Source organism: Bos javanicus, chromosome 17 (genome assembly GCF_032452875.1).
Source record: "Bos javanicus breed banteng chromosome 17, ARS-OSU_banteng_1.0, whole genome shotgun sequence".
NCBI classification, from domain to species: domain Eukaryota; kingdom Metazoa; phylum Chordata; class Mammalia; order Artiodactyla; family Bovidae; genus Bos; species Bos javanicus.
In genome coordinates, this window is record NC_083884.1 from 12,859,282 (window position 1) to 12,880,493 (window position 21,212).

The window sequence follows — 21,212 nt, forward strand, 5'->3', positions numbered from 1 at the left end:
TTACCTTTTTATTCTCGTTATTTTTATTGGAACGTTTTTGGAGAGTGCGTGGAAGACTGTCACCTCCACAGACTTCAGGTGATGAGATGAGAGAGTAGTTCTTTGAGTGACAAAAGCCTGAAGAATTTTTATACAGAACAAAATGTAGCTTAATCAACAAAAAGAAAGTTAAGAGAAAAACCTTTTTCCTCTTGAAAAATCAAGAAGAATAATGAACTAATCTTCGTTTCAAGAGTGGGAAAAACTTTTTCTCCCCCTAGATTTGGCGAATAGCGGGATAAATTCGAAGAAGTCCATCCCACCCCCGCACGCGCGCCCCCCATTCTTTCCAGACAGAGCGGTTGCAAATCCCAGGCTGAGTCCGTCCTGGGAGCCTTAGGGCACCTTCCTCTTTGCTCTGTGTGTGTGTGTGTGTGTGTGTGTGTGTCTAGCTCTCGCTCTTTCCTTCAGTCTGTGCCTCTGTGTGTGTGTGTGTGAGTGTGTGTGTGACAGAGGGAGAGAGAGCGCGAGAGGAGAGAGAGAGCGAGAAAGAGAGAGAGAGAGAGCAAGAGAGCGAGCTGTGAGCTGTGCTGCCGCCGCCGCTGCCCTTTGATCCCGACATTAGTGTTAGGGGCTCGGAGACACAGAGCGCGGCCATAGACACCGCCGCACCGGCACTCATTTATTTATACCTCCCATCACACACGCGAGCATAGGACACACACACACACTCACACCTATTAGATCTGTTTCCATTGAAGAATATTACGCTCGGGGACAAGCCAGGTGCACGACCAAAAAATTTAAAAAAAAAAAAAAAAAGCGGGGGGAAAAAAAGGAAAGAAAAGAAGAAAACCCCTCTTCTGGCTCCAGGAAACAAGCTTCAACCCATTGCACACACCGGAGAGAAGGGGTTTCCCCCTGCCCGCCCGCCCGCCCCCCAACTACCTCCCCGCTCCTGCCAGTGTCTGCCTCTCTGCCCCCACGGGGGTTTATTTGATCTCACATTAACCAAGGAGGAGAATGTGAGAAAAGGGGGAAAATGCCCAGGAGGAAGCAGGAGCAGCCCAAGCGCCTTCCCTCACGTAAGTCATCCCTTCTCCACCTCCTCTCGTGCCATTTTCTCGCCCTCCCTCTCCTCTTTCCTCTCCGCAGCCTCCTCCGTTGTTTTCTGCATTAGTTTAGGGTTACAGAGGTGAAACTGACAAAGACACAGCCCGGGTTACTCCTCGTTTAGGTCTATGCTGAGGCAGCCATGTTGGTGATGATCAGCCCCGTGCCCTTTCTATTCTCTCTCTCTTTTTCTTTCTTTCTCTCACCCCCCCTCTTTTTTTCCTTGAGATCGGGCTTTTTTCCCCTTTCCCTCCCCCTCCCCCTCCTCACTCTGGGTGGCTGGGGGAGGGGGCAAGAGAAGGGAGGAGGGGAGTAGTGTGGATGCCGGGTTTTTTTTTTTTAATCGGGGGGTGGAGGGGAGGTGGGAGAGGTTGGAATCTTTAAAAAAAAAAAAAAATTCCTTGCGGATCCCCGATGCCCGAGGGTGCGGGGGTCGGGGCGCACGGAGGGTTGGGGGGCCGTGACATGGCGTTTGGGGGTGTCGGAGCGAGGGCGCGCGGCCGCCTGCCGGGGACGGGATCCAGGGAGAGGTCCGTCTCCGGCTAAAGGTTGCGCCGGGGTTGGTCGGCCCCGGAGCCGCCGGCGGCAGCGGCGGCGGCGGCAGCGGCAGGAGCAGGAGGAGGCGGAGGTGGAGGAGGCGGCGGCGGAGGAGGGGAGTCGGGGGCGGGCGAGGCGGGAGCGGCGAGGAGGGTGTGGGGGCACCGCACACAAACACACGGGTACACACGCGCCGCCGGGCGGCTGCTCCCGCGGCGCCGGGGCGAGGGGGCGCGCCGGGGCGCTGGGCGGCCGGGCGGGGGGCGAGGCCGGGCAGCGGCGGGCGGATGTGGGGTGCGGGAGCTGCGCCGAGGCGGAGGCAGGAGGCAGGGCGGCTCGCGGCGCGCGAGGTCCCTGCAGAGCCGAGGGGAGGGAGGAGCAGGGCTCCTGGCCGCAATAAAATGCGGGGTCAGTCGGAGCAGACGGAGCCGGGCGAGACTCGGGCTCTCAGACCCCCCTCCCCGGCGAGCCTGAGCAGAGTCCAGGACTAAAGTGCATCGTAGCCCTCCCCGGCTGCAGCCACACACACCAACTGGAGACACACACCCGCCGGCACGGCCCGGTCCCCTTCCCCTCCTCCACCCGCGCCCCCGGTCCCTCTCCGCCCTCCCTCCGGCTTTTCTTTGCGAGTCTCTTAACTTTTCCCCCACTCCCTCTCCAGCTCAATCCCCCCACCCCCCCATCTTTCTCCGCTTTGAGTGTTCCGAGATGCTGCTAAAGCTAAAAGTGAAGGAGAAAGAAGCAACTAAAAATATCCCCCGGGGCCGCCCGGCTCCTTGAATGCAGGGAGGAGGGGGCAGGGGAGAAGGCGTGGGGCGGGGTGACGGGGAGGAGGGGACGCCGGAGGCGCCGGAGGGAGGGGTCGGGGGAGACGGAGGGTCAATTTCTCTTCTCTCTCCCCCCCCCACCCCCCCCGTACTGCTCCCCTCTCTCGGCGGTTTGGCGCTGCTCTGAGCCCAATCCTGCAAAACCCGGGCTGGGGGCGGGAGCGGAGCCGGAGCGCCCGCCCGCCAGGGTGTCAGGCCGACGTGGTCGGTCACCTGAAGTTCACGGAGGGTGGGGGAAGGGTTAAGGTTATGGTGTCTCGGGCTCGGGTTGTGTGAGCGTGTGCGTTTCCGCTGCAGACAGGCAGCGCGATCGATCTCCCCCTCGCGAAATCTCCGCGGCGGTGCCGGCCCGGGGGGACGGGCAGGGGGCGCGGGTGACTCGGGCTGGGCGCCCCCCGGCGCCTCCGTGTCACCCGGGCCGCGGCCGAAGTGGCGAGCAAGGGCACTTGCAGGCAGCCCGCTCGGCAAACATTCCTCTTTCTTTCCCCTTCCCGGTACGCACGAGTCGACGCACAGAGCTTGGGTTGTGCTTTTTTTCCCCTTCCTTTAAAAAAAAAAAAAAAAATGCCCCTGTGCAGTCCTTTCTTCGCCTGCCCGCTAGAGGTTCTGAGGATAATATCACATATGTAATATATATGCACATAAAATCGTTCGCAGGCGGCTGCGTGTGTAGGGAAATTTTGTGCGAGGGAAGCAGGCGGCGGAGTCTGGGAGGGCGAGTTGGGAGGCTCCGCGCCGCGATTCACAGAAAACTCGCAGCAGTTGGTGGAAGTGTGTGCGTGCACATGGCCGGCCCGCCGCGCTTCCCAGCTCTTTTCGGGGGCGCGTGGGGCAGGGACAGGAGGCAGGAATCCTGGGGAGGGGGGCGGCGGTCGGGAGAGGCTTGCCCTGCTCGGACAAAACGGGCTTCAGTGTTCTCTGCGAACTTGCCCTTAGATGGCAACTTTGGGCGCTGATGAGCTGGTGTGCGAAAACCAGGGCGGTGAGGTTATTTGGTCATTTTCCTTTCTTCTCTCCTTAAAAAAAAAAAAATCTTGGCGGGGTGAGAGGGAGGGTAGGAGCGGAGAAGGGATTTATCTGTTCAGTTGTGACGGAGATGGAACGCCTTCCCTCCCGTTGTGGGTAATGCAGTCGGGCAGCTGCAGCCTGCCCTGCTGGTGACCTTGACCCTGACCTCGTGCGACTACCCTCTCCGTCTGAGAGGAAATTCAGGCTCCATTTTAGCTCGTGTGTTGGGTGGGCCTCTCCAGGGCGCCGGGGCCTGGTGATTGAGTTAGATTTTGCCAGTGGGCTCTCCCACCCACCCTGTTCTCTAATTGAATACTGTTATACACTCAGTTTAAAGAAAAAAAAAAAATCAACTCCTTCTCCCAGTCACATAAAGCCACTTTTACTGAAGTAAAAAGCAATTACCTTTTGGAAACACCGTAAAAGTGCCTCCAGTTTTTAAAGAGAAGCCTAATTTGCGATGCTTTTTTTCCACTTACCTTTGCTTTGAATGGATTTTTGTGGATGTGTGCAGCCTGTTTTAAGCATGGTTTACACATGTTTTGTAAGCAGCTTGCATTTGAGCTGAGAGCAGTTTCTGGGCAAATGGTGTATTTTGCAATTCAGACAGTAACGCCAGACTGCCTTAAGTGCTGAGTGAGTCTTGAAGGAACTTGCAGTGAGGTGGACTTTGGTAAAAATTAGTGTTCATTTGTGTTTAGTGTAGAATACAATTGTAGTCCTAAATTCCAGTGTGAATGCTAAGTTCTTTATTTGTTTATTTGTGTGTATGTGGGGGAGGAGGGGTGTCAGGATTTTTCTTTCTCTGGAGAACCGTTTTGAATCTAAGTTAAAATATAGTGAGTTGGGGATGGATTGCCCTAGTAGAAGTCATCCTGAGTTTTTAAGAAGTTATGTAGAGGCAGACTTCACATTTCTTCATAGAAGAAAGGAGTGATATGAGTAGTTTCAGGGTGAGAAGGGTCAGAGGGGGATGAGATGGGAAGGAACTGCTTTTGAAACCAAAGAGCCTTCTGAATAAATACAGGTGCTTAAGAGCTACTATTGATAGAATGTCTTTAAAATTTAGAGAACCTATAAACACATTTAAGAAACTCACATTAGAATTACCAGAAAAAGAAACTTGTGATAACTGCATCTCTAGAAAATTTAGATTGGTTTCTACTTCCTCTTAGGTACCCCCCCTCACCATGCTACTATTCCCCTTCCCCGTGAATCATCGCTATGAATAAACTCTTTCTATGTGTTATTAAATATGATAGTAGCCAACCACAGCGTGAATCTACAAAGCCCAGAGTCCTCCCACTGTATAGCACAGACACCAGGGAACTTGGAAGTTCCAACCTCGAGTAGATTAGTCCTGGAAATCCAGACTAGCAGTTGGTATTATCTGATACCAAGTCTGGGGTGAGCCTCAGCCTCTGGCACGGAGTCCCAGCAATTCCCCAGGCTGGGCTTCGGCCTGCTAAGGTTTCCTAGCTGCTTCTGTTCAACTAGACACCCATGGGACCGTTCAGAACCGAATTAGCTTTGGGGATGGGTGAGCCTTTAACCTGACACTACTAACCTAAGCGTTAGATTTCTGATTTAAAATTCTGCACAGTCCCTTCCTCCTGGGCCTCCGAAGCAAGTGTATGTGGGGGTTCGTTTTTTTTTCTGTTAGATGGGCCTCATGCATGGGCAGAAAACAAATGGTCTGTCCTATAGAATGGAATGGTGATCTTACTGGTTGTGAGTAAAAAAGGCGAGTTGCACTAGGTTTCAGAGGTGACCCCAAACCTCTCAAAATTATTGTTCAAAATAAAGCCTTTATTTCTTGGCCTAGAGCAGTGATAATCGTTTGGGGATTTAAATATGACTCTGCTGCGATTGATGGCTCTTTTACAAAAGTCCTTTCCATTAACAGGGTCCAATACCACGTTCCAAAAAATGTCCTAGAGGTCCTTGGAGCTATACCATGTGCTTATCTTTAGCAGAATCCCCAGACTGCAGAGTTTAAAAATGTTTGTCAGCTTAAGAAAGCAGAAGAGAGGGAAACTGACACGGGGACTGTTGGCCAGGCCTGAGGCTCAGCCCTTTGTGAACATTATTCCATTTGGGGTCACGAACTGGAGAGGGAGAGGGGTGTGTTGGTTGCATCTGTAAATCCTTTGACCATTGGTACCATCAGCACTTTTAAGATTTCCTCATTAGCTTCAACTTACCCCTAAACGTGCACGAGTTTAGACCCTGTTCTGTTTATTGCTGGGAAGCTGCCCAATGCCTATTCCCAAGGGGGAGCACAAAGGAAAAGTTCATAAAACAGTTGTTTTGTTATTCCAGTATTTTCACTGTTTACTCAGTTCTGGGTCAAGACGAGAACAGGTTATTGTGTTTGTCATGAACAAAACTTTATAAAAATTCTTTCTTGCTTTCTCGTAAAATTGGGAAGCAAAATGACTGAAAAGCAACAGGATCCCTTATTGTTTCATTTTTACGTGTCTTTATACATCTGTTGAAAGATAGAAGGTTGAATCTTTCCCTTACTTACTAAATTTTTTTCAGTAACCAGACAATACCTCCTGACTAGACAAGGGCCATGGGGAAATTTTCTGAATCTGAAAGAGTAAAGTATTTCACTGTGGATGATTCTGAGACACCACAAAGCAGGCTTGCTTGATTCTGGGCAAAAATGCCCATCTGTTCTTATATGTATTCCTCATCTGGTAAGTAGGTCCACTGAGCTTTGCTGTTAAAGTGAGGAAGATAGCTCAAAATCGCATTCCTTCTAATACTTCAAAATAGTTTCTAATAAAAAAATTGATTTTTAATTTGTCTATGTGTTGCCATCTCGTGCTGGGGATGACACAGCTGGTGTGAATTGACAAGTCTCCTGCACCAAGTGTTAATAAATCACGTTGGGGAAGTATAAATTGGACAGCTTTTGGCCAGTGTTAAAGCTTGCTGTGCATTTGAGGTTTTAGAGTCTTTGAATGGCCTGTTAGGAGAGTTCCTAGGGAGGTGTGGAAAATCTTCATCTCGCGAGGCTTATAAAATTAGATGGACAAAGGCCATAGGGACAGCCAAGGGATCGTGTTGTGTTGGTGGAGTAACCATGCAGGCTTCTCCTGGTGTTAAAAGTTGACTTTAATTAATTAATGTCAAGATATCCTTGTAGAAAAGACCGGATTCGAAAAGGGGGTGGGGGCTGGTGACCCCGGCTGGTGGGTAAACCCATTTATTTAGTAATCCCAGTAGTTGAGATTGTGTGTGAAAGATTTTGTTTCCCCAAAGAGAAAAACTCAGCCAGTAGCCCTAACCCTGGTCGTTTCATCCAAAGTGGTGTCTTTGGACTTAAAAGATGAGAAGACACAGAGGAAATGATGGTAGAGCCCCAATTGTCACGGTGTAAAAGGCTCTCTTGGTTTCTGCGACTGGTCAGTAGCGCCCTTTGTAAAAGCTGAGGGCAGCTTAGTCCCGGGAGGAGGTTAAGACACCTTTTTGCCGCCCCCTTTCCAAGTTGCCTCGTCTCTCCTCCACTCTTCCTTTTTGAATATCCGCTGGAGTCTTAGGAGAGGAGGACGGGGAAACAAACACAAGAGGCTGGAAGCTTATCTCTCTATTCTGAGTGAGGTATTAGTAATTTTCTATAATTTAATCAGGCTGATCGCAGAACAAGATAATGAGAGTGTGACCTACAAAACAGGACTTTGTGGGGGCAAGAAAGGCTTTCCAGCAGAAGGTTTTTACAAGACCATGAGCTTTGTGGTAAAGGAGTGGATTTTGCGTTTCCTCTTATCCAAAAAAAATCCAGACCAGGCCTAGTGATGGTAAGACATGTGCTTTTGTTTTTGCTTTCCTTCCTCAGATTTCGTTCCCATTTTGGCCTAGTAAAGGCCCTCTAGAATCACATTTTAGAGATGCTGATTGTCAGTGAAGTTGCTGTGTCCTGTTTCTTTTTTTTTTACTTCGTCTTGCTGGCATGTGGGATCTTCGTTCAATCAGGGATCGAACCCGCACCCCCTGCGGTGGAAGGCAGAGTCTTAACCACTGGACGACTAAGGAAGTCCCACTGGGCCCTGTTTCTGATGGGCTCTTTTCTATTTCCTGCTTTCTAGGTGTAGCTCAGTAATGCACGCCATCTAGGGCCATGTGGACAAAATACTTTATGGTTCATGCTAGCTGAAATGTCTTTTGTCGTATTTTATAGGAAACTAATGTGCCAAGCACAGACCTTAGAAATAGCCAAGAGACTTGATGGACTGAAGTTTCTAGCCGCTTTCCCCCTTCTGTTTAGGAGCAAGTTTTGTATTTTTATGCTCCATCTGTAAATTACCCTTTTATGATATTGAGAATAGTATATGTGACTAGGTGCTGAAGCAGGGCCTTTCAGGTGACTTTATCCTCCCTCAAGGACCCACCTTGGGATAGAACCACTGTAGTTACAAGGTAGTTTCATAAATTAAAATCAGACTTTGGCTTGATACTGATCTTTAGCGTCATGGGTACATACTGCTGTTTACTTTGTAAAAGTCAGCCTCACTGCGTGTACACACACACACACACACACACACACAGAGGCTGCACTGTAGCTAATTTTATAAAATGTACAGTGATACACGCCCACGGTCTGAAATCAGCATGAGGCCTTTAGCCACCCTGTTTTTCACAGACTCACCCAGGGTTATATTAAATGCAGCAGATTCTGTGTGCCTAAAAAGGATATTGTTTCCAGTCGGCCATTCCCTTCTTATTAAAAAACAAACCTCCACCACTGAAACTCTCCCTCTCGAGTTCTGAAATGACTTAAGACTTAGGTGCTCTTTGCCTCTGTTTTTAAGAAAGTCCAAATTCAGCCAATTTCGGTCTCCCTGCAAGGAAGGAGGCTTCTCCGAGGCTGGGGCCTGTAAAAGCAGACTCCAGAATAATCCCTGTGTCTATCTCTTTCTCTTCCTTGTAATCTCTCCATGGGTCAGAAAAGTGGTTAGACCCCTGAGAAGTGAGGTGTGAGGGGGAAAGAACGAGGGGTGAGAGGGATCTATATCTCCCGATGGATTGTTTTGAGTGTTCTGGAGAGGCTGGCTTTCCAAGCGGACTGGAGAAGGCCAGGGAAGGTGATCTTTTCCATGATTGATCAGCAGCAGCCTGCTTATCTGTGCTTTTGAAACAAGCTACTGTACTTGAGGAGGCTGATAGATTTTTCTAAAGTTACACAGGGCCAGCGTCTTGGGTTGTCTGCTGGTGTATTTTTAAAAGCTTGTGTTGTTGTTTTGTAACCAGGGGGAGAAAATACCGTTTGATTTGGCCCTCTTTTCACTAGGTCCCCTGTAGACAGTGGGCTTCCCTGGTGGCTCAGCAGTGAAGAATCTGCCTGTGATGCAGGAGATGTGGGTTTGATTCTTGGGTTGGGAAGATCCCCTGGAGGAGGGCATGGCAACCCACTCCAGTATTCTTGCCTGGAGAACCCCAGGTACAGAGAAGCCTGGCGGGCTACAGTCCATGGGGTTGCAAAAGAGTCAGACGCAACTTAGCAACTAAACCACCACCACCAGTGTATAATGTGCATCCTAAGGGAAAAAAACAAACAAACAGGAGCTGGACGTGCTTTTTAAGGTCACAGAGTAGTGGTCCAGTGCAGAGCGCTTGTTGAGCTTCAACCTCCGCTGCCCACTAGCTGTGTGACCTTGGGCAAATTACTTAACTTCCCTGTTCCCTGGCTTCCTCGTCTTTTAGTAGTGACAACAGTTCCTGTATCACAGGGATATTGTATGAATAATTGAATACATACAGAAGTATCAGTATTATGTGCACACACGAAACCATACCTTATTAGTGGCTGCTTTGTGGAAAGAGCTCAAGAAGGATTAGCTATTATTAAGTATATGAAATAAGTTTTCATTTGCATAGCCTGTGATTAGACTATAGATATTTCTGACTCAGAATTTTTTGGTGATGTCTGTATTTATTATTCTTTTAAAAAAATTCTCCATGTATCTCGTACAGTAATAATATGATATGATAAAATTCTTTTATAAGGCTGTATAATAGGGCTTGACCAGTGTTTGTTTCACAGGCCAACAATATTACTTTAAGCTTTTACTAGGGGAACAAGTTCTTCTGTGTGCGTGATTTGACCTGAATTATATCTCAATTGTATAATAATCATATGAATTATGACTGAGCTTTTCTATAAAGTGAGGATAGTAAATCCATGTTCCCAGACTTAGGCTGAGATTCAAATGAGAAAATAGGTGTTTAATAAAAGTTTATTTATCCATTGACTTACCAGTCAGTCCACCAATTAAAATTACCCAGGGGAAATTTCTGTTGGGTTTTCCATGTGTCACACAGCTAGTCGTTCACATTTTGCACAAAACAAAGGAAAGACAAGGTCTGGTGTTTCTAATTGCTGAGAACCAAGCCAAGAGAACACATTAAATGAATTTTATTTATTTAAACTTTTTTTTAGTTTTCTTTTGGAGCATAGTTGATGAACAATGTTGTGTGAGTTTCAGGTGTACAGCAAACTGATTCAGTTAAACATACACATGTGTCTATTTTTCAGAAGTTTTAGAAGATTGGGGTTTGTGTGTGTGTTGTGTGTGTGTTTATGTATGTGTTACAGCTGACATTAGAGGTCACAAGCTAGTGGTCTCCTGGTATGTTTTGCCTCGTACAGTATGTTTAAAACTCAAGACACCATTTGGAAATAGGCGGCTTCACATACAAATCCAGGCTTTCAACTTCTTCGGAAACTTGGACGAGTCAGTGGCGCGGGCCACCTCCCCACGTGGCCGAAATCTGCTGCATTCGGTGGCGGCTGTCTCCCTTCCTTGGCATGTGCTTGCAAGTCTGCCGCAGTTCCCACCCTGGGGCTTCTATGTCCCTGCCTGCATGTACACCTGCCTGCCCCTGCCGAAGTGTCTTATGCAGGCATTTGGATTAGAAATTGTTCTATATTCCCCAGTATTGTGTGATCGTTTATGTCCTCGCTGAGGCTGCTGCTGCTAAGTCGCTTCAGTCCTGTCTGACTCTGTGCGACCCCATAGACGGCAGCCCACCAGGCTCCCCCGTCCCTGGGATTCTCCAGGCAAGAGTCCTGGAGTGGGTTGCCATTGCCTTCTCCGCTCACTAAGGCTAGGATACTGTAAACCTCATCTGATGGCAATATCAGGAAGCTGCCTAGGGTGGGGATTAAGACCCTGGTACCAGTTTCCCAGTTCTCATCCCACCCACCCCGCTGCTGTTGCTGCTAAGTCACTTCAGTCATGTCCGACTCTTCGCGACCTCATGGACTGTAGCCTACCAGGCTCCCTGTCCGTGGGATTTTCCAGGCAAGAATACTGGAGTGGGCGGCCATGCCCTTCTCCAACCCTCCCCCCACCCCTCGGTAAAATAGCTAGCTAGTAGGAACCTGCTGTGTAATGCAGGGAGCCCAACTTGGTGCTCTGTGATGACCTAGATGGATGGGATGGGGGTGGGGTGGGAGGGGTGTCCCCGAGGGAGGGGATCTATGTATACATATGGCTGATTCACTTTGCTGTACAGCAGAAACTAACACAACATTGTAAAGCAACGATAAAAGAAAAAAAGATTCTAGCCCCAGATGCATGAGTTCCATCTCAGCTGCACCACATTTTAGCTGTGACCTTGGCAAGTTACTGCAGTTTGCCTGTTTCCTCATCTGTAAATTGGGAAAGCGTTGTAGGTTTTATGGGAACTAGGTGAGTTCATACATGTAGATATTTAGATTCGTGTCTGGCATATAGTATGTGTACAATAAATGCTGGCTACATTAAGACACTCAAGGTGTTAATTTCTTTCTTGTTTTGTGAATTTCTTTCAATTAAGGATCTCGGTAAGATTACTTTAACTGTGTTGTATAATCAGTTAAAGACAAGTATTGCTGCCTGTCTGTTTCTGATCATCATTAGCCGACCTAGTGGTTCTCCATTCTGGCAGTCAATTGTAATTCCCTGGGAGATTTAGAAAATGCAAACACCCCCAGAGGTTTAAATTTAATTGGTTCAGAGTGGGGTCTGGGCATGGACATCCTTAAAAAGCTCCCCTGGTGATGTAAATGGATAGTCAGAGTTGAGGACTCCAGAGCTAACAAGAACTCTCACTCTGGGCTAATGCCATTTTAGCCAAAAATAAAGACATGTGATTTTGAGTCTGGGCAGCTTATTGATGAGAATCTGTTAGACTCCTAAAGCCTTTAAAAATAGTTCATGGATCTGAGTAATCACCTCCAACTCCTCCAGATTGGAAACCAGAGGTTCAGGGAAGGACCCGTACTAAGCAGAAGGCACAGATTTCAGTCTTCTCTGTCACCTTCCTCCACCACAGTCACCAGGGTTTCTCACTAGCTTTGTGACCTTGGGTAAGTCACCTGACCCCTCTGTGCTTACGGAGTGCCATCTTGTAAAATGTATTAGTTCAGTTCAGTCGCTCGGTTGTGTCCGACTATTTGCAACCCCATGGACTGCGGCTCTCCAGATTTCCCTGTCCATCACCAACTCCTGAAGCTTGCTCAAACTCATGTCCATCAAGTTGGTGATGCCATCCAACCGTCTCATCCTCTGTCGTCCCCTTCTTGTGCCTTCAGTCTTTTCGAGCATCAGGATCTTTTCCAATGAGTCAGTTCTTTGCATCAGGTGGCCAAAGTATTGGAGCTTGAGCATCAGTCCTTCCAATGAATATTCAGGACTGATTTCCTTTAGGATTGACTGGTTTGATCTCCTTGCTGGCCAAGGGACTCTCAAGAGTCTTCTCCAACATCACAGTTCAAAAGCATCAGTTCCTCTGCATTCAGCTTTCTTTATATTGTAGATGGATACATTGTAAGTGGATAATAGTACATTAATCATGCCTTCTCTTTGTTGTTGTTCAGTCACTCAGTCGTGTCCAATTCTTTGCAACCCCATGGACTGCAGCACGCCGGGTCCCCCAGTCCCTCACCATCTCCCAAGGTTTGCCCAAGTTCATGTCCGTTCCATTGGTGATGCCTTCTTTTTATATAATGCTTATTGTCCACAAAACATTTTCACTGATATCATCTGTCTGTGAGGCAGGCAGCGAAGAGCTCCTCTTCTTACCAACCAGAGAGACAGGGAAACTGGGCTGCAGGAAGAAGCTAGCTTGATGTCACCAGCGTGGGTGCTAACAAGGGCCAGGCCGTCCGCGGGTCTCTCAGGGCTCAGGGGTCTGTGAAAGCTTCATGGGGTCCCAAACCTGGAGAACGTGCCTCCACCACCTGCACCTCCTTGCACACTGTCCACTGCAGGACGCCCCCTTGGTGCTGAGGGAGTACATGCATTGCCCGGTGATTCAGGAAGACTTGTGCCACCAAGAATATTGCTCTCCTCAAAGATTTATTTTGACCTTAGACTAAATGGAAGGTCACAGAATAGAGTCGCTTGCAATGATACTTTCTGAGGTGTGAACTATGTCCTCCACGTGGAGAACACTGCCTTCATGTAATGGCCTAGAATTGTGAGTTGTTTTCTAATGACCCTACTTGTTAATCCAGCCAACCTCTCTAGAGCATGAAACGCAGCTGTATTTGGAAGGGAACAAAGTGGGGATACCCTGTGCGTAATCACGCAGTCGCTCAGTCGTGTCCGACTCTGTGACCCTATGGGCTGGAGCCTACCAGGCTCCTCTGTCCATGGAATTCTTCAGGCAAGAATACTGCAGTGGGTTGCCATCTCCTCCTCCAGGAGGCCCTCCCGACCAAGGCACTGAACCCAGTCTCTGTCGTTTCCTGCCTTGGTAGGCAGGTTCTTTACCACCGAGCCACCTGGGAAGCTGGGACACCCTGTGCTTCAAGAAATATTCCTGAAATGTGCTGTGTGATTTCTCCCTTGTAGGGGAAGGCAAACCTCAAATAACATCTTACTGGGTTTTAATCTGACCTTAAGAAAGAGGGAAATCAAATTATAGTGAATTGCTGCTTTCTGACATTTATAGGAAGAGAGGAATTTCATAATCCAGAAGGTTTGGGTTGGCTGGACCGCTAGATCCTAGAAGTGCTGTGTACCAGTGGCTACTCAAATACATGTTGCTAGATAAGAAAATATATACACAAGAGGAGAAAAGAGTACATGTATTTTATTTTTCTATTATTTTTCTTTCTTTTTATTAATTTTTATTGGAGTATAGTTGTTTTGCAGTGTGTTAGTTTCTGCTGTACAGCAATGTGAATCGGGTATATGTATACATAGATCTCCTCTTTTTTAAGATTTCCTTCCTATTTAGGTCACCACAGAACATTGAGGAGAGTTCCCTGTGTTATGCAGTAGGTTCTCATTAGTTATCTATTTTATACATAGTAGAGAGTACACATATTTTAAATATGATTTGTATACTCCATAAAGCTGGAACCATGGAATTAACTAGTTAATAGTTTATTAATTTGTTTTAAAAATCTATATTGGTTTTTTAATGACAAGAAGAATGCATATTAAGTATAAATAATTAAAGCAACATGGGAATATTTAAAGTAAAATGTGAAAGTCCCCTTTCGCAGCTTATAGCCCTAGAGGTAACTGCTGTGAACCAACAAGCAGTATTTAAAATTCAGCCATCATTTGAAAAATGGGTGCATATCAGCAGACTTGGCTGAATTGATGTATGTACTGAATTTAGGACAAAGGCATTAAAAACTGAATAGATCACATGCAAAATAATGGATCCCAGATCAGGTGCCCTGATTTTAAGGGGGACATTGATAAACTAGGGGCTTCCCTGGTAGCTCAGCTGGTAAAGAATCTGCCTGCAATGCAGGAGACCCCAGTTTGATTCCTGGGTCAGGAAGATCTGCTAGAGAAGGGATAGGCTACCCAGTCCAGTATTTTTGAGCTTCCCTGGTGGCTCAGCTGGTAAAGAATCTGCCTGCAATGCAGGAGACCTGGGTTCAATCCCTGGGTTGGGAAGATCCCCTGGAGAAGGGAAAGGCTACCCACGCCGGTATTCTGTCCTGGAGAATCCCATGGACTGTATAGTTCATGGGGTTGCCAAGAGTCGGACACGACTGAGCAACTTTCACTTTCATTGATAAACTACTCACCAGGCCAGAGGCAACTAGCATGTTGTAGGCTCTTGAAATCATCATGTGAAGAATTAGTTATTCCATGTTAAGTACATCATGGGAGTACTTAACATGAGGTGGCTCAGACAGTAAAGAGTCTGCCTGCAATGCAGGAGACATGAGTGTGATCCCTGAGTCAGAAGGATCTCCTGAAGAAGGAATTGCAACCCACCCTAGTATTCTGGCCTGGAGAATCCCATGGACAGAAGAGCCTGGTGGGCTACAGTTCACTGGGTGGCAGAGAGTCGGACACGACTCACGCACACACACACACACACATACAGTATGAAGAAAAAGAATGAGTGGATAAAAGTTGTGCATGGTAACTAAATTCAAATATTTGAAGTTCTGTCAAGTGAAAAAGAGAGTAGACTTACTCTGAATTGTCATTCATCCTAAATTCTTACCTTGTGTCTGATACTTTATTCATTCATTCATTCATCCAAGCAGCAGTAACTGAGTGCTTCTCTACCAGGGATTAGGGATCTGCGGAGCTGAATAGAGTATGGTCCGAGCTTGCAAGGGTCTCAGAACCAAGCAGGGAGAGGAGATGCAAACAAATAATTAAAATTCAGCTTGAAAAGTATTTCCATAGATTTCTGAAATGCTGAGCAAGAAACAGAGACTAGGACCAATAGGGAAAAAGTTAGAGGGAAAATAACTTTGATGTCTTAAGTTAAGGATCTATTGAATAAATAAAATCGCCCCCAAGTGTAACAGAAGATCTTGTGTGTTATGAAGAAGCTGGTTTAACCGCATGTCAGGGGTGATTTTTTAAAAATTGCAAGTAAAGAGGGGGTGAGATGGGGAGCAGAAATGTTGAGAATTTTGTTGAGCAAATGCTGCTTTGCTTGGTTTCTATTATAAAATGGGAAATCTGCTCCTCTAGTGGGGGGGAAGGGGGTGTGGGGGGATGGGGAGCATCTTTCAATATACTGAATTGAAAGCCTTTTGAGAATAATACTTGGGTGTTGACACACATTACAGCCATGAGGATTTGATTAGTTGAGAGTTGGAGTCCCTACCTGGTGCTTGTTCATTGAGAAAAAGTTTTGAGCATTTACCTGGCTCATAAAAGTTGTATGGAATGCAGTCTCTGCTGAGAGTTCTTTTAAACGTTGACACAAAACAACCGCAGAGCATAATTACAAATCAATGTGCTAACAGGTGCGAGCCAATATAATGTGAATTAGGTGTGTAAATGTTTGAGGAAACTCAGAGTAACAGTGATGGCTAGAAGATTCTTGGAGGACAGTGGTACCTACAGCATCCTCACAGACGTGATGGATTTAGATCTTGAGAAGAGAGAAAAGCATTCCAATGTCCAACTGTTTGCAACCCCATGAACTGTAGCCTATCAGGCTCCTCCGTCCATGGGATTTTCCAGGCAAGAGTGCTGGAGTGGATTGCCATTTCCTTCTCCAGGGGATCTTCCCGACCCAGGAATCGAATCCAGGTCTCCCGCATTGCAGGCAGACGCTTTATCGTCTGAGCCACCAGGGAACCCCAAACAGAAGGAATAGAATCAGCCAAAAGGGGTCGAAATAAAGCAAAAGTAGGCAGGAGACACTAAGGAACTTTGCTGAACCAGAGAGGGCGTATTGGTGATGTATGGATAGGAGGTAGGAAGACTATAGTAGGAGCTAACCCAAGTGATAAGAGATTATGATGGCTAAGTTTACTCCTTCGGGTACAACACAAAATCAACTATGGAGTTTGATAGTTTTTTCATTGAGTTATATAAATGGAGGTGGAGGATGATGGCCTGAAGCAAGAAATAGCCTTTTTAAGTAGGGAGGGCTGTTGAAAAACTAAAGTATTGGGTTGGCCAAAAAACTTCATTTGGGTTTTTCTGTAAGATTAAGGAAAAACCTGAACAAATGTTTTTGGCCAACCCAGTAGATGGATGGCAGTGTACATGAGCTTTGAAGGTGTCTGAGGAAGAGACCTGCCCAGTGAAGGGCTTCTATGGGGCCAGTACTGCAGACCCTCAGCCAGAGCTTAGGGCGCCCATCCCCTTACTTCTTTGGTTTCTTTGCCAAAGAATGCTCTAATGCAGTGCCTACCTTTACTGGTCCTAAAGTATGTGCCATTTACAAAATACATCTAACATTCATACATATATAATGAAGCATTCTGGTTACATGAACATTAATAAACCTGCTGTCCAATCTAATGAATCTCAACACTCTCAAATTTCATCTGTATCCTTCTCCTGCTACTTGTTCCCATTATCCTAAATTTTCTGTTGATTGTTCCCCTTGCTTTTTCTCTATAAGTAAGTGTAAGTAAGTGTTAGTCACTCAGTCATGTCCGACTCTTTGCAAGCCCATGGACTATAGCCTGCCAGGCTCCTCTGTCCATGGAATTCTCCAGGCAAGAATACTGGAGTTGGTTGCCATTCCCTTCTCCAGGGGATCTTCCCAACTCAGGGATCGAACCCACATTTCCTGCATCGCGAGCAGATTCTTTACTGTCTGAGCTACCAGGGAAGCCCTTTTTTTTTTTATATAGCTTTACCATAGTTTCACTCGTCTTTGCCATTTATAAAAATATAAATGTAAAAAGATAAAGAGGTAGCAAGTAGCATGCATCCAGCTGTTGTCTTTGTAACATGTATTCATGTTGGTGTACTGAGCTGTGGCGCATTCATTTTCACTGCTCCCCAGTTTTGTCCTGTAGAAACATACTGCAGCGTGTGTGTGGTTGGTTCCTACTTTTTGCTGTTGGAACAGTGCTGTTGTGGACATGCAAGTACATATCACTTGAGCCTGAGTGGAAATTTCTCTAAGACACTGGTTCTCAAATAGTTTGGTCTCAGGACCTTCTCAAAGTTATGGAGGATGTCAAAGAGCTTTTGTATATATGCATTGTATCCATCTCTTATTAGATATTAAAATCGAGACATTTATATTTGTTATTCAAATAATGGTTATAATCAATTTTTTGTTAATTATATAGGATATTTTTATGAAAGACGTCTTTTTCCAAAAAAATAAATTTAGTGAGAAGAGTGACACTATTCATAGTCTCTTTAACGTCGGACTTAATAGAAAGATTCTAGGATCTGCTGCTGCATTCAGTCAATTGCAGCATATTGTTTTGGATGGAATATAAGAAGACTATCTGGCTTCACACAGATATGTAACAGCCTTTTCAGATAATTACGGCTATTTTTTGATACTTTTGCCAAGACTCAAAAAGAGGGAGCTTCTTAAAGCCACCTCTTAGCTTAGTTGTAATGTGGAATCTGAAACCGTTTCAGTGGACTTTTGTATTCGGTTGCATTACAATGTACTGGTCTATATTGCATTTTGAATGGATCACCCCGTAGGTACCATCATGCATGGGTCGTTTGGAAACTATTGGCTCACTGAGTTATGTAGACCTACCAAATGTTGATACATTTTATTGCACAGTATAAAAAGTGTATTGTCAACACTGATCTTATTTGAAAAGTCTGTACAGGGAAGCTGTTACGTTCATGGTGTACAGTACAAATTTTCCAAAATTTTAATACTGGCTTGAAAGTTAGAATTTTATCATTGGCTACAAATACTGTCAGTTTTCCCTTAAAATAGTAACCTTACTTCATTTATTTCCAAGAAATTGCCAAATCCCCAGATTTGAATGACCAAAGTCATTCAGTTATTTGTCAATTATTCTATTAATTAAAAGTGATGTTCCATGGATGGGAGTGAGGTTCAAGAGAGTGAGGACCTATGTATATTTATGTGTAATTCACATTGTTGTATGGCAGAAGCCAACAGAGCATTGTGAAGCAATTATCCTCTGATGTAAAAATAAAGTTTTAATCGAAAAAAGTGGTCCAGTTCCCAGCTCAGTCACACATGTCCTTTCCCTTGAGACAGCCATCTGACTTCAGTCATAGCAGAAATGCCTTATGCACATGTTTCATCACATTGAATATTTTTAAAAAGCTTACTCCAGGGTCAACCTTTACTAAAATTAATAATTTCCACTGCTGCTTCATCAGAGACATTCTTTTGCTTTTTTTGGCTGTGCCGACTGACATATAGGCTCTTAGTTCTCCCACCAGGGATTGAACCTGTGTCCCCTGCATTGGAATCGCCGAGTCTTAATCGCTGGACACCAGAGAAGTCCCTCATCGAAGACATTCTTAAGTGAAACTGGCAGGATTGTTTTGTGTGTGTGTGTTTACTCTGGGTGTGTGGTGCTGAAGAGTACAGTGATTTATTACAAGGGTGTTTGGTGCCGCTGTCCCAGTTGGAGCCAAGGTGCCAGCATTTTACCCACCACTGCTTTTGCATCATCAGTACAAGTGTCAGCAGAGTGAAAAGGGCAGATAGCATCCTGGTATTATTGTGAAAACACTTCTGATCTTGAAGATCCCTGAAAGGCTCTCAGAGAGATCCCCGGGGGTCCACAGCCCACACTTTGAGAACCACCTTTCTAAGATGCCTGCACAGGAATAGAAATGCCAAGGCTTGGGGTTCCTGGGTCCTTGGTTTGGCTTGATAAGGTCACAGTGCAGCATTTTATGGCTGTTTGCACTGAAGAATCCCAAAGGCAGGGGACCCTTCCCTCACAAGTATTCTCAGGCTCTATGAGATTTCTTTGAACTATCTTCGAAGTCTTTTTGTTTGATCTGAAAATTTGGATGAAAATCAGCATTTTGCTCTATAACATATGTTTGTTTTAGGATAATATTGTAAATAAACTTAGCGACTAAATTACTTTTCTTCTCCACAAATACATATGTCAAAATGTTGATCTTTGAAGATGCTGCATGTTCACCCTGTGACTTCCTGGGTACCCCCCTCAGAGAAGGAGAACTCTAGTGGGTACCCCGGGTGCAGCGTGCTTTATCGTGGAGAGTGCATTGTTGGGTACAGAGATGCCTGAGGTTTTCAGGCCCTGGGAGCTGGGAGGATTTCTGGTCTTGCGGTCCCTGGGCTGGTATCCCCACCGTCCATGAATCCACCTACTTAAGACAGAAACCTGGATGCACTCCTACGTGCCACCCACTTCCTTTCCTCCCACATCAAATTGCCCACCAAGTCTGTTGATTGTTCTTTCAGAATCTCTGTAGCATTCATCAATTCATCATGCGCACATTCCTTGCCACTGCTTTCATTTATGTTCTTAGTTTTTCCCATAAGAATTGCGAACTTTTTTTGCTTCAGTCTCATGTCTGCTTTCCCTCCACCTCAGCCTCTATGAATCCAGTCTTCACCTTGCTACCACTGTAGACTTCCTAAAACACGCCTCTAATCTAAATAATCCTTATTTAGGATCATTGGGAAAGACCCTGATGCTGGGAGGGATTGGGGGCAGGAGGAGAAGGGGACGACAGAGGATGAGATGGCTGGATGGCATCACTGACTCGATGGATGTGAGTCTGGGTGAACTCCGGGAGTTGGTGATGGACAGGGAGGCCTGGCATGCTGTGATTCATGGGGTCACAAAGAGTTTGACAGGACTGAGCAACTGAACTGAACTGAACTGAGGCTTTTCCTAAAAAGATAAAGTTTGTTACTCTTAGCAAAGTACAGAAGATGCTTCATCACCTGAGCCCCCTTTCTCCTGCCCTCCTGTAATCCCTTATTTCAGTCATACTGAGTGATCTGTTTTGCAGACCGCCATTCTTCTATCTCCATGTGTGTGTGTGTGTGTACGCGCACACGTGGGTGTGTTGCTCAGTCATGTCCGACTCTTTTATGACCCCGTGAACTATGTAGCCCACCAGGCTCCTCTGTCCTTGAAATTCTCCAGGCAAGAATACTGGAGTGGGTAGCCATTCCCTTCTCCAGGGGATCTTCTCGACCCAGGGATTGAATCTGTATCTCCTGCATTGAAGGCAAATTCTGTACCATCTGAGCCACCAGCGAAGCCTCACTTTGGCATATTCTTTTTCCTACTTCTGGGATGTCTTCAGCTCATCTGATTGGCCTGATAACCTTCTTCTTACCCTGCAACACTCAGTCCTGAAAGAAGCCTTTCGTCCCTCTCCTCCTCCCACCATTGTCCCACCTCTTGGGCAAAATTAGGCATCCTGTCTCCTGGTTCCCGTGGGTCTCTCATAATACCTTTTGTGCTATGTTATAATAGCTTATTCATCTTTGTCCTTATTGACTGTGAGCTTGGGGCATGGACTATTTCTTACTCATTTTTGTATACTTTTACACATAACAGTAGTTGGTATATAGTAGATGGTCGGTAAATATGTTGAATAAGTGAATGAGAGAAGAACAGAATCAAAGATAGGAGCTATTCGGTAAACATTATGGAATATATGAATGAATGAATGGGTCACAGAATACAAGATATAGGAGGTGTTCCATCAACATGCTTGAATGAATGAACGAATGGAGAAGTTAAGAACGTGTCACATAATCAAAGGGTTTTGGGGAGAGAAAGGACTTGGGGAGATATCTCCTGCTGTCTTCCTCTCTCAGAAATGAGAAAAGGATTGGCCTGAACTGATTCACTGGGCTGGGTGGAGGTGATGCGCCGTGCCACGAGCATTCCCATGGATGTGGCCTAGCGATGACTGGAGAAAGTCATGTGCTTCTGAGGCAACTTGCCGAGAGGAGCAGAGGCTGTGGCCCACACCGCAGAGATACCGCAGCCTGAGAGTAAGTGAGCACTTTTGTGGTTGGAAGTTTGGGGCACATTCCAGACTGCAGAGTCTC

The 21,212-nt window shown here is 46.1% G+C and overlaps 1 protein-coding gene across 6 annotated transcripts in view; it reads left to right on the forward strand.

Moving 5' to 3' along the window:
- Window positions 1-349: 349 nt before the first annotated feature.
- Window positions 350-21,212, forward strand: part of ZNF827 (zinc finger protein 827) — a 190,811-nt gene continuing 169,948 nt past the window's right edge. For 5 of the 6 annotated variants that reach the window (XM_061384072.1, XM_061384068.1, XM_061384070.1 and 2 more), the window contains exon 1: window positions 351-1,064. In XM_061384072.1, coding sequence (XP_061240056.1) covers window positions 1,022-1,064 — 43 coding nt within the window. In that variant the 5' untranslated portion in view covers window positions 351-1,021. Of the gene's footprint in view, window positions 1,065-21,212 lie in introns of all 6 variants that reach the window. The other variant, XM_061384066.1, reaches the window with a different exon arrangement.